Source organism: Dermacentor variabilis, chromosome 2 (genome assembly GCF_050947875.1).
Source record: "Dermacentor variabilis isolate Ectoservices chromosome 2, ASM5094787v1, whole genome shotgun sequence".
NCBI lineage: Eukaryota > Metazoa > Arthropoda > Arachnida > Ixodida > Ixodidae > Dermacentor > Dermacentor variabilis.
Window position 1 is genome coordinate 113,299,067 of NC_134569.1, and position 14,096 is coordinate 113,313,162.

General features: G+C 46.6%; 1 protein-coding gene across 2 annotated transcripts in view; it reads left to right on the forward strand.

Annotated features, from left to right (window-relative positions):
- nolo (ADAMTS-like no long nerve cord) overlaps nt 1-14,096 on the forward strand; it is a 269,799-nt gene that overhangs the window by 211,023 nt on the left and 44,680 nt on the right. For both annotated transcript variants that reach the window (XM_075681789.1, XM_075681790.1), the window contains exons 3-5: nt 3,113-3,256; nt 9,867-10,097; nt 10,978-11,122. In XM_075681789.1, the coding sequence (XP_075537904.1) occupies nt 3,113-3,256; nt 9,867-10,097; nt 10,978-11,122 (520 nt within the window). The remainder of the gene's footprint in view (nt 1-3,112; nt 3,257-9,866; nt 10,098-10,977; nt 11,123-14,096) is intronic.

Below are 14,096 nucleotides of genomic sequence, written 5' to 3' on the forward strand. Positions count from 1 at the left end.
TGTAAGGCAAACAGGTGTAAGAATGGCTGTAAAAGTGCTTCATTACTAAATTTATTCCATTCGCTAGTTGTCCAGGGAAAAAACAAATACTTAAAAAGGTTACTACGGGTGGAAAAAAAGTTAAGTTTAACGCTTGTCTCTGTAACATATCCTGTAGAGAAAGAAAGTATCTGCGAGACATCTGCCCTATAATGGCCTTTAATTAACTAAACCCAGAATTTCAACTTGAAAACACGATTTCCTTGCGTTAGTGTCGGGCGTCTGTCACCAAGTTCGCCAAAAGCTGTCATAAATAAAACATCCCACCCACTTTTGTAGTTTTTCTATTTTGTTAACATGATTTAGTGAAGGGGTACCAGATTACAGATGCATAGTCCACAGTCGGCTGTGGACAGAAGGAGGAAAACAGCAGAAATGGAAAGTTTTAACGCTCGTCTCAGAAAGAGAAGGTCATGCTTAGCGCGGCTAATTCTAGAATTCATGTTTTGTCGATCTAAGATCGTTTGCAAGCCGAAGTCCAAGGTACTCGCAGTGTTCCACTTTCAACAGGAAAATGTTGCGAGTTGAATACTTAAAACGAAGAGCGTCACGTTTTGGCGCAATTTTCATCAAGACGGTCTTTTCGAAATTAACAGACTTCTGCCAATTATTAGGCCAACGAGTAATCCTTTGAAATGCCTCGTTCAATTGGATTTTATCAAGAGAGCTTTCCATTGCAGAGCAAAGATGCAGTCATCTGCATATAGCTCAAGTTTTACAGCTAGGTCATGTATTGGATCATTTATAAACAAAATAAACAAAAGGGGGCCGACCATGGCGCCCTGAGGAAAACCAGAGTGAACTGGTACTGTCTGAGAACATTGATCAATAAAGGAAACAAATCGTTTTCGGTCTGAGAAACACACTGAAATACAATTTACAAGCTGCGAATTTTCGAACATTATATCCGATTTAAAGAGTAGCTCCTTGTGCGAGACTTTATGAAAAGCTTTAGCGAAATTCATAAAAAGCGCGTCAATCTGTTTTCTTGGACTTATTGCTTGAGCAAAATCATGTACGGTGTTTGATAAGTGAGCGCAAGTAGATAATCCTCTGCCGAGTCCATGTCAGCTAGAGCGAATATCACAATTATCTATGAAATGAGAAATGTGCTTGCGTATCATATGCTCAAAAATTTTGCGCGAAGCTTAAATTAAGAAAATTGGGGGATTGTTAGTAACACACTGTCTACTTCCATTGTTATGAGCAAGCTTGACTCTGGCAGTTACCCAGTCATTTGTAACTCGGCCCTCACTTAAAGATTTAGAAAACAGAATTGTCAAATACTTCGAGATTGAGTCCGAATACTGTTTTAAAATCTTACTCGCTATGTCATCCGGCTCAGCATTTCCTTTTTTTCGTCAAGTTTAACTGGTAAATTAAGAGTGCCCTGCCCACTAATCATAATGGTAGATATAGCTCACACGATAAATTTATATGTTGAACATTGCTGTTATCCTGATTATAGACAGGTTTAATATGTTCAGTCAAGGCACTAGCAATGACACAAATACCTCTAGTTTCTACAACGTTAATTTCATAAACTTCACTGGTAACAGTATTAACGCGTTATAATTCTTCGGGCACTTCACGGACTTTCTGGGGGCTAAGCATTTATCTCTCTATGTATGTTTGTATCTAACTGTTTTCCCGCCAAGCTGGGTCAATGTGTAGTGTACGGTCGAACGGTTTAGACGGATCTGGCTGCTGTGTTCAGGGAACACGGTTCGAAACCAACCATCGGGCCAACTTGAGTCACCGAGTATGAGGCAATGTGCACATACGTGCCGCTCCTCAACGAACCTCTTTCACGTCGACATGCGTCACTGCAGACGCGGAACTGGGTGGTTATCGCTGTTCGTAGAAACTGTTTGATGCCGACTTGGAATACTGGGTACGTGTCGCTCGCTCTGTGCTAGTCTTCAATGAAGCTCTTTGATGCCAGTTTGGGTCACTGGGTAAGTGCCAGCAGGTGTGTGTGTGCGCCACTCTACAATAACAAAAAAAAAACACCTTTAAATTTCTCTGATGCTGGGCTGAATCGAACCCACGTGAAACGGGTTCCTCAAGGAAAGCAACCAGACGACTTTGCAGGCTGTGCCACAAATGTACTATGCACGCGCTTCTTTTCAACGAACGTCTTTCACGCTAACGCTTTAGCGAGGCGCGCCATTAGAGCACTGGGTATGTGTCACTCTGCAATGAACCTCTTGCTAATCTGGGTCACTGGATGTGCGGTAACCAAGGAAACAATTGCAAGCATTCTGGCGCACCTGCTCGCCACGCTTCTCGGAGGCCATGGGCGGGCTTCCCGGCTGTGTCACTGGGTGGTGCTGCGTGTTTAGAAAGCGAGAGGAGCCCGGATGCCGCATTTAACAGCGTTCGCACGCACTGGCGCGCCATGCGTTACGGATGCCACGCGCATGCTTCGCAGTAGCGCCCCTAGATGGCGTAGAGTGTTCTTAAGGAAACGCGAACGAGGAATCCCGTTGCTCCACATGCCTCACGCATAACTCGTTTCGACGGTGGCAATACGTTATGGCGATATATTCATTCAGTGTTGAATGCATTACCGTCGACAATCATGGTTCGATAGATTCTGTCGCAATTTTTTTTCTTTTGAACGTCATACTCCAAAAGCTCTCCGGAGACGACACTATGTAGCTGGGAAACTGCTCTCTGTAACAGCGCTCCTTGCCAGCCGTTACTTTTGTCACAACTTGAGAAGAGAGCTCGGACATTTCTCGCTGCAGTGTACGTATATTCTTATAATTTCATTTTTTTTTTACTTTTGTAGTCGGCTTTCTAACTTTGACGTCTCCCGAGAAATCCAGAAGTCCTTTCTTTTCATTTTCTTTACAATGCGTGTTACAAATCGTTTAGTGGACTCGTTGCAAATGTATCCAATGAAAACAAAAACAACGAACACAACTTGAAAATAGCTTGTCATGCGTACCTCGCCTCTCCGGGCTATCTACGAGCGGAAGACAGTAAAAAAATGAGAAAGAGTTGCTCGCTTTGCTTATCGCAAAATGTGGGAAGTGCGTAATCTCCCTCTGCTCTGTGCCTCCAGGACGTCGATGGTTGGGGTCCCTGGGGCCCCTGGAGCTCGTGTTCGCGGACGTGCGACGGAGGAGTGAGCAGCCGGTCCCGGCGATGCCTAGCCCGAGGCGGGTGCGTGGGCGACGCCACCAGGACGCGCATCTGCAACATGCAGGTTGGTGCCGCCTTCCCTGCAGAAACGCGGTACCCCTAGCATTTTGAAGGAGTACCGACGTGACATTGTGTTTTGCTTAATGAGAGCAGCATTCCAGGCAAGTTGGTAATCCATTAATCAAGTGATATTGCCCGACAAAAAACGACACGGACGTAAGAGAAGAAAACACACCAAGTGCAAACTTTCAACTAAGTTTATTGTACCACTGAATTGGTTTTATACATTTCAAGCCGTGTAGACTGCGCATGCGCCTACATAAAGATGAACTGCGCATTCGTGTAACATAGTTACGAGTCATGTGATGCCGCCTCCAAGAAACTTGGTTCTTTTTCTGTGAGAGCCAGTGAAGGGAAGCTAACACACTTACCACCCAATTTTGCAATCATCTGCGCTTCAGTTACTTCACAGATGAGCTGCGTCCTGCCGCGAGAAACAATCGTGCATTCGTCCTCAATAGGTTTGCATCCATGATCGAGACAATGAATCGCCAAGAACTCACCGGTGCCATTTCTTACGTTGTTGCTGTGTTCGTTTGTCCGATATATTGCTTCCCACATGAAAGCGGGAGGTTGTAAACCACCGGTGGACACACTCGACAAACTTTTTGAGGTGATGCTTTCTGCACTTATCGGACGGGACGGCATTTGGATCCGTGAACCTGGATGCAAACCTATTGAGGACGAATGCATGATTGTTTCTCGTGGCAGGATGCAGCTCATCCGTGAAATAACTGAAGCGCAGATGATTGCGAAATTGGATGATAAGTGTGTTAGCTTCCCTTCACTGGCTCTCACAGAAAAAGAACTAAGTTTCTTGGAGGCGACGTCACATGACTCGTAACTGTGTTACACGGATGCGCAGTTCATTTTCCTGTAAGCGCATGCGCAGTCTACACTGCTTCACAGGTATAAGACCAATGCAGTGGTACAATAAACTCTTACGTCCGTGTCGTTTTTTCTTGCGCAATATCACTCGAGTAGTGTTTTACTTATCGTTATTATTATTATTATTATTATTATTATTATTATTATTATTTTGGTAAGTGAACGTTCTGGGCCCCATAACACTGGAAACAATACTGCCAAGACTCAGAGCGCCCTAAATAGTTCGCGATAATAGCTTATCTACGAACTAGTTTCGGCTTCGTTTCCCGGGAAAAGTGGGTGCCATGACGTCATGGCGCACGGAGTGGTCACGCGGGAGCAGGACGTCACGACCTCGTGGCACTAGGTCGGTCGTCTGCAACGCCGTTAAATGACTAGCGGGGTTTCACACAACCGATCGAGCCGGCCCCTAGTGGTCGAACGTGCGCGCACTGTCAAAACGCGATTCCCGAGGATCGATGCTTCCGCAAGTCGGTTTTTTCCCGATTGCGAAAAATAGACGCCGAACGACACACTCACACGTAACTAGCACATTGCGTGTACTTTAGGCTACCTTGTGACTATGTAGTTTGGCGCCTGTTTTCTTCTATAATAGTTCCGGGTAGTTGCTGACATTGAAATAAGTCCGCCTTTGCCATGACACCGCGGAAATGGGCGAACGTAATTGACTGGTGCGTCTACACAGATTGTATGTTGAGCTTGACAGCTGTGTATTTGCCGCTGAATTCTTAGCTCGACGCCGAGTATACATTAAACCACTTTAGCTTTGCTTGAGATGCTTTACTCTTGAGATACTTACTTTACTCTAAACTGTGAGATGCTTATAGAGAAATAAGTGCAGGTATGCTTGCACTGCGGTTCATTCCCTACTACTGTGGTTTGTTCGCAAAAGCGCTGACCGATTGCAACCGTACGTATGACACTCTCGAAGGATCCCAGTTGATGTTAAACTGTTACTCCTCACGAATAGCTTTGTAATTTTTTTCCCCTCTTGACGAGTACACACTCAAGACCGATTCGCAAGAACACGGTACAGTGCTCGCTCTGAGAACATTGTTAGCGAAGCGGCGGCCGACTGATGAAAAACAATTAATTCGAGGAAAAGCTTTGGGGATTCTCGCCCCCCGTCAATTGTCGACGCAATGGCTGCTAAGAATGAAGCGAGCTCTTCGTGGAAAGTACACGAGCTACGTTTACAGAGACCGCCAGGCTGACTACAGGCTGGCGCGGGGAGTTCATGCGGGAAGTTCCCAACGCGCTAAGGAATAAAAAAAAAAAAAAAAGAATGGCAGGCGACCCCCATCTTTGACTTACGTGTCTCTTGGTGACACGATCGTACCTCGGCGTTGGTGTTCTTTAGGTTAACTTAAGGCGATTCCAACGCATGAAACGAACTCGGAGGCAACTGTTTTCCATTAATTACTCGATTAAATATACTGCCACCTTCTTGTGTGGGACGTCATTAGTGACGTCATCACTTTCACTTTATACTTCCTGGTTTCCAGGAATTTCGCCAAAGTCGTGCTAACGTGGCGGGTCTATAAAGTCTGCCGTTCTGTGCTTTGGTGTGCGATAATCAGTGATTTCTAATTAATTCTAATTATTCCAGACACTTCAGTAACTCAACTTGTTACTAAACTTATGCTCTGGTATCAATCATATCTATAATGAAACCCATAAATTTTGTTCTGGAACGTTCTTTTCTATATTTTTTCATTTTTTTTCTGATATATTTTGAATTTCATCCCCGGTCGTCTCGGGAGGTGAAACCTAAGTGCTGCTCAAGAAATAAGAGTTTCACTCGATGCTCATACTACTAAAAAAAATTCTCGTGTAGGCTGTATCTCGTACGCAGCCGCAGTGGGTTGCGTTAAACGTCATGTGCATGCTGCTGAGCGTGTGTGGTCACTAGGGTACAGAAATGACGCAACCAAATACACAAGCGACATTTATTCACGCATTAGAAAACTTCCATGATTAACTTGTGATACAGTTATAGTGAGGGTACTGCGGTCAAATTTTAAAATCATGCTCGCTTCCTGGCGGGGGGGGGGGGGGGGGAGCGCCATGATCAGAAGTGGGGGGCGTCACTTGGCACCCCTCTAACTTGCTTCCCGAGTCTCCCCCCGCCATCTCCAGACCATACGTGTGAAACGCACACTGTAAACTAAATTACACCCTGAAGGATGCATAAGGGTGTAAACGTGTCGATATCTCACACCCTTATATTTTTACGGGTGTGAGGGTGTGAGTTACAGACCGATTTACATCCTCGTGCACATTTAAGGGTGTAAATTAGTTTACAGTGCAAGGTGCGCCTTAGCTCAGCAAACGTCAAGGCACACTTGTGAGGCGGAGAGGAGCACTCCTGAATTGAGCATAGGTTTGAGTTTGATGTATTACTCCTATACTATGGCCAGAATTAGTTGTATCGGAGGCGACCACTGCCGCTCGGATCGACAAAAACGTGCTGCCGAGCTATGCCTCTCTGAACACCGAGCGAGAGGCTAAATCTAGCTCTGATTGCGTTAGACGTGGCGCGGCAACGGTTCTATCTGTGCACACTTGACGTGTATGATCGTGTAATGGCTCGTTCCCTCTGCACAACGATACCAAAGTAACGCGCGTGGGTAGTACGGTTGCAAATATGTAAAGCAGTGTTGTTGTTAGTACACGGTTTCGTTACATGCGGCTTTAGCAAGCGGCCCTTTGTGCTGACCGAACTGAAATACGTTTCACGTCAGACAAGAACTGTCGTGCTCATCATCTCAGGCTCAGGTGCGTCAAGAGTGCCACGGTAACCACACCACACTGCCGAACGACATATAATGGCGAAGGCGCGGATTAGCCTGCACACTTCTGACAAAGACAGTACATTCGAGCGAAAGAAAGAAAAGAAGATTACGCCTACCCCGTACTATCTATAGAAATTACAATTTCAGAAGACCAGCTACGGCCATTTCAATGGGCCAGACGGCGCGTTCCCACGCTGATCTACGCATACTGGCAAAAAAAAAAAAAAAAGCGTGGCATAGTTTGGGGAGCGGCGGCCCGCAGTCTGTGCACGTGCGGAGGCATAGCCCACGTCACCGCATGCATTTTGACGTCGGCCGACTGTGAGAGCGTGCACAGGTCTCTGTCGCTGCTAATCGGATCACGGCGCACGTCGGAAACGCCTCTGCGCCGCTTAATTGACAGCAGCCGGTGGCGCCGGAGACGGTGACGCCGCAGAATTACGGAAAAAGGGCCAACCGAGGGAGTTGAGGCTGAGGGTGGGGTGGGACAGTGCAGACGGCGGTTGTCCGGGTATGGCGCTTTGGTTCTCATTCGGGGCGCCAAGTGAGGGCGAAACGAGGTTACCGCACTGCATTGTGCTTTATGCTCGCAGGAGACGAGTTGTGGCCGCTCGATCAGCCGACTGCAACGAGGCGCATGCGCTCAGTGTTCGGAGACAGATGGGAAACTGGGGCCTCTATATATTGACAAACTTTTCTTACAGAAAAAGAAAACGTGCGCCGTCTGTCGGAGACTTAACTGTCGTGCCATTCGCTGCCGCCGATTGGCCAATACGGTCGCTTACGAGCTGCAGCACCGGTTGGATGTTTTCAATGATCTGCACTCTGTCCTCACGTAAACGAATTTTGTCGGTCTAAAGATTGTTTGGAGACCTCTTGTAGATCCAATTTGCTTCTAGTACACTGGGTACACTAGGCTGTTACGTAGCCTATATACCGCTCCGGAGCGCTATTGCAACGCACCCGCACTTGTGAATGCAGTCAAATGCAGTCGGGATCCTTTGCACTTATTTTAGCGCTTGTGGCCTCCAAAACATCTGGACTCCGAAGTCAGGATGGGAGCTGACAGATGGAAGCATGCTGTGTGACAGAAGTCGTATAAACTGGGATAAAGTACCTAAGACAGGCTGACCGATGTTTTGATGGGTGGAAGTACCTTTGCCAACGGCGGCTGCGTCATCATTTGTCTAATTCATAATTACTCAAACTGAGACATTCTCACGCGATATTTTATCTATAATGACTAAATCCTGGTGGAGGGGGCGGGTGCTCTTGCGCTGTCGCGGGCTCATTCACAGTCCGGCTCACAGATGGGTCTAAATTTGAGTTTGTTGGCTCATCAGTAAAATCGCCGAATTTTGTTATATGACGTCCAAAGGTAAACGTCCTTTTTTAAAGCCTATTCCTTTTGTAGTCAATAGACTTTAGAACACCTTGAAGAGAGCCATCGACTTTATTGAGAGCTTTCCGCTATGGTGGATCGTTTATGCCTACATCATTAACCATATAGGAATGTGGATCTCTCGGCAATAAAGACAACAATAACACAAAAGTTCATAGGACATCTGGCATAGCTACAGGGTTTGCTGCACTGCGAACAGCCTTCACTTATATTTTGCAGCAGCCAGCTCGCGCGAGGGTGATTTTTAATTATTCGTGGGCGGGTATGCAATGGGTCTTAGGTCACCTTGCCTGCAAGACCAGCTTTAGTTACTGTCATCAACTGGAGACAGAAGGAATGGGAAAAGCAGAGACATTAACCAGAGGGGAAGAACCGGTTTCCTACCCTACGCTGGGGAAAGAGGGGCGGGGGTAGGTAAAGGGAAGCGAAAGTTGTACTTATGCACATTGACCGGTACGTCAATTAACAGTGTTGTGCTTCAGTGGCCACCCGCCCGCTGTGGCTTAGTTGGCAGCATCAGAGTACACCGGATGGGCACAACTGCATAAGGAGGCTCGCCTAAGCTAGCCTTGGTACCGTTTGCAACATGCGAAGCAGTGGCGCTTGTATCAGCCTTGGCATGGCGCTCTCAGCGTAGACTGTGCAGAAAAGCAGAGCGGCAATACGGTGCGCTTAATCGTTGCCATCCCAAGTGTAATTTCTCATACCACACGGTCTTGATTGGCATGATAGAGCACGCCTTCATCGCATTCGCCTGACTGTCGCTTACACAAGACGCTTTACTTAAAATTCATTTGTCGAGCATGCCATTGTGTCGCACCCGCGGTGTTGACAAGGACTTCCATAAACTAATTTTTACTAGAAGTCACTTTGCAGCCTCAAGGGCTGTGTTGAGCAACGCTCTAAAAAGGCGACACCACACAAAGCTTTAGCTGCCGGTCGTTCTTGGAGCTTGACAAAGTCCGGAATCTCAACTACGCCCCACTAAGACGCATACAGCATTCTTGCGGAAAACAGGCCTCAGTGACACAAGGTAACTAATTTTTGTGTTAATGCATTTGCGATGTGTGTGCGTGTGTGTGTTGTGTATGTGTGCGCATTGTTTTCTTTTATCTCTCTTCCTTTCTTACACCATCCACCTTCTCATCTGAGCTCTCCGATGGCATTAAACATTACGCTCTCTTTCTCTTACTATGCCTTGTGTCGACTCATACCTGTAAACGTTCAGCTGTGAGACCGAGGGTGCTAAGTTCAATGACATTTGGAGAGGTTAGCCTATAGCGACAGGACTGTCACGCTACCCAGGCCGATAAGGCGACTCTCAGCGTGTCGCTGGGTGTCGTACCCTCTACGTATCCATCCTGCGCTTTGAATCGTTGCCGAGGTAACAGCATAATAACAACAACAACAAATAACAACCACGATTCGAGACCGGCTTATCGAGGCGGTCAATTAAGGTAGCCCTGCTATGGTTAGGGCACGGCCGGAGAGCGACGCGGCTCACCGTGGCTCACACCGCGCGCCCGCAGCCGTGCCCCGAACCCGTGGACTTCCGGGCGGCGCAGTGCGCGGCCTTCGACCGGGTCCCGTACCGCGGCCGCCTGTACGAGTGGACGCCCGTGCGGGACCCGAGCGACCCGTGCAGCCTGACTTGCCAGGCGCGCCAGTTCAAGTTCATGGCCAAGCTGGCGCCCCGGGCGCAGGACGGCACGCGGTGCCGCGACGGAGCGCTCGACATGTGCGTCCAGGGAAAGTGCCTCGTAAGCTGCCACACTCTCTCCTTCTTTTCCCCCTCGTCTCCTCCCTCGTTATTCCCCCTCCCCCAATTGTTTTCGTCGGCAATGATGTATTCTTGTTGCAATGCTAAAAGCGTTGAGCGGAAGGAACGCAGCGGACGTCGCGCTATAGTCGAGTGATGCACTTCCTCAAATGGGGAAGAATGTGAGGGGAGCGCTCGTGAACAAGTACGGCCTGTCTGAAAAGGACATCGAACCTATAAGGAATGTCCGACAAAAGACTGCTCGTGGGATCGTTGGCGACATAATAAGTGTACGGTGTTCGTGAAAGTATCTCCTGAACGTGTTTACTAAATCTGTTAGCAGATCGTGGTATCTTATTCGCAGATGCCCTTACGTACGTTATTGACCGGGTAACGCCCACCCTGAAAATGTCGTCTTGAATTTTCTGCTTAACGGTTGGAAAGAGCAGGTAAAGTAATCGCCGACGATGATTCTTTTCACGTGCTTAAAGTTAAGATGGCACAGGCTGTTGCCGTGTGACACCGATGAAAAGTGTTGCTGTGTGTTTTGTTGGTCCAACTAGGCATCATTGCAATGGGCCTATAGTGAAACGCCGTCAAAGCTGTAAACGACGGTTTCACGGTCCGGATGATTTCTATGTCACGGGCATCGCGATTAAAGCGCGCCAGAGGGGCTTAACAAACAGCTGCGGTTACAGCTCTTGACCCTATAGTTATTTTCACCGAAAAGCCATGTCGCATAACTGCCTTTGAAACCGATCCCCCTCGGAGTCATTATTTTCCTTTTTTTTAAACGTCTCAACGTCTCGTGCACTGTGGTTTGGAGCTCGCGTGTACACCTGTGCGCTGGTGCGTGCGCGTTCTTCTGTGTTTTGCGGAAGCCCGTGGGCTGCGACCTGGAGCTGGGCTCACTGGCCGAGGTCGACGAGTGCGGCATCTGCGGAGGCAACGGAACGTCCTGCAAGGCGCCCATCTTCGCTTGGGCCGAGGCGCCGTTCTCGCCTTGCTCGGCAACCTGCGGCGGAGGTGGGCGCATGCACTTTTCATTCCCGTACTTCTCGAAAGATTCGACGCAACCTGTCGCGTCTAGAACTGTGGCGCCTTTTCGAGCGCGCGGCTTTAGGACATTTTCTCGCGTTTCGCATACAAGCAAGACAGTTTTTTTGAAATCAAGGGTTCGACGAAAGCTCGTCTGGTCGGGATTGCTCATTCATTGTCGTAGCTTGCTCATAGTCAAGGTTAAACGGATGCATAAAAACATTAAAAACATTAAAAGAAAGGAAACCAAGACGTTTCGCTTCCATAGGGGGACCTTGTTCATAAGGGAACCTTCTAATGGTTTTGATCGGCGTCCGTTGTGCCTTGACTTGAAGACAGCTTTTGCAGAAAGTCTCCCTCCGTAGGGCCAATAACAAATTACAGGTGGTCCAAGAACACGCAAAAATAATGTTAAGATGAAGCTTTAGCTCGGGTGCTCCCGTCTGAATGCATGTAAAATGAGAAGTCGTTTTTCTCGGCAATCACGGCACCAAATATGTCGAGGCTTGTTGCATTTGAAAGAAAAACTGAAAATCTAGTGACTGTTAGTTTCGAATGTTTGATTTAGGTCATCAATTTTTTACTCAAAATTGGCAAAAATTGCAAATTTTCAGAAAGTGAAACTATCAAGTTTACAACTCTGTAACTGAGCAATGAAAAATGACATCACAATTATGTGAATTGCATCTAATGATACATCCAAACCGGACAAAACTGATATGTTACACTTGAACTTAAAGAAAATCAGTAATATGAAAATACAGCTTTTGCAGAACCCTTGTACACAACCTAACAAATTCACGTAAGTTAGAGAATGACTTATTGACTTTGTCCACTTTCAATGATCTGATGGGTGCCGTTTACAATATCGCGATATCCGTTCTTGATGCAGAGCTTTTAATCTGTAAACTTCGTGCTTCTATCTTGTTCAAACTTGCACATTTCTGAAAATATTTTAAACAAAATTCAAGCCCTAAATCGAAATTCCGCTTCCAACAATCGCTAGAATTTAAGTTCTTCTCTCAAATGCAACAAATTTCATTAAAATCGGTGCAGGGGTTATCTCAGAAAAACATTTTTTTTTGCATTTTAAGTGTGTTTGAATAGGCCACGTCGGCGTTGGGCCCGAGCAAAAGCTTCCTCTTAAACGGTTCGTAGTTCAGAACCTGCGCCAAATTCAGAAAGCTTGTCGTTCGTAAGTGCTTTTTGCCATTGACCGGCCGCCTTGGCAAATATTATGCCCAGCCCCAGGATTGGCTGAAATTTTCTCTTAAGAACTATTCCAGAGTATGACGATTTTGTGAATACGCGGGCTCCGGATACCGAATTCACAAAGCTTTTCTTTCATGACTGCTCTTCGCCACTGACTTTTCGCCTTCGCTGATATGTCCAGTGCCGGCAATGACGGGATTTTCTCTTACGAACAATTTTATAATGAAAGCTCTCAGTGAACACAAGCCCTGGGTCTGAATTCGCCAGAAGCTCGTAAGCTATACCATTGTTCGTGAGAGAAAATTTCAGTCAAGCCTGATGTTGAGCATATTATTAGCAAAAGCTGGACAATGCCAAGAAAGAACACTTACGAAATAATTTTTTTTTTTTAGTTCAGCCCCTAGCTCTTTTTGTCCTTAAGAAACGGGGAAAAAATAAATAAATGAAAACAAAAAGCTTTTAGTCTTCCACCATGCAGATCTCCGCTGCTCACCAGACAGTTCGAAATGTGCTGCCTTATTTATTATTTCGCACAAGAAAGTTGACTGATATGCAGTGAGCGAATATGGAAACCCACAGCCCGTACCCAATGTTTGACAAAGTAAACTGGCTACATCAAGGTCCCGACAAAAGCAAGCCCCTTGGTCGAAACGCTGACTTTGTGCAGACACTGACAAGAACTATTATGTTTCCGTTTGAGTCGAAACAACATAGTTCCGTGCTGTTGCTTCGCGTATTCGTCCAATGTCGATCAGCTTCGTCCTTAATCCATTGGTCGAACTTAATTGCAATGCACTAGCATAAGTCATTGGGCAACATATTTAAAAAGCTTGGCGGACGCTTAAGCTTCACCTTTGAGAGTGGAACGCAATAGCATTTAAAGATCTCTGACTGCTTCTCACGCTTCCCGGCAACTGCAGCTTACGTAACCGCACTGTTTACCGGAAAACGCTGGCGGCAAACGCTATTCACAAAGGCGAGCTTTCTGGTAGAAACGTGGCCCCTTGCGTAGGCCGATTCCATAGCTAGCGCACAACCACGCCCAAAAAAATTTACATCGTTTTCAAGCTTCTGTTAAATTTTCGCACTTTCAATATTCAAGTCCGATAATATTTAGCGTAAAAGGCGTGCGCATTCTGTGTTTTTGTTCATGACATTTATTTGTGGACTGCCATTCTGGAAATTCCGAGGAATAAGTTTGTAAAGAATGTAAGACAAGGTACGAACAACTTTAGTGAAAAAATGGCGTGGCAATATAAACTGCATATACCGCGTATCATATAGCCAGGCGTGGCGTATACATGTAGCTAATTATGTAAGGAAATTTTCGCCCTCGGACAACTCCACCGGCGCCGACGCTGTCATCGACACCGGATTCCCTGCGACCCTGGGCCCTTAACGCTATCTCATTGAAAAATGACATTTCAAAAGATCAACTGAATATTAACCTGACCAGAACACTGCTAACACAGCAGGGAAGCTACGACTAAGAGCCGTAAATGGGTATGTAATTAGAAGAGAGCAGGCTCTCGATATTGATAACTGTAAGTTGTTAAAATTCGACTGATCTTCTGAATTATATATATTTTTCAAATACGGTTCCTTGAGATATGATTGTGCATGCGGTGAAGGTCAACAGATGGCCGAAGGGCAATGTACAAGATTCCTGGGGATGTCTCCAACTTCCTGTGGGTTCTCGCAAGGAAGGTAACTACATTACAAAGAGCCCCGGAGGAGACTATCATTACTT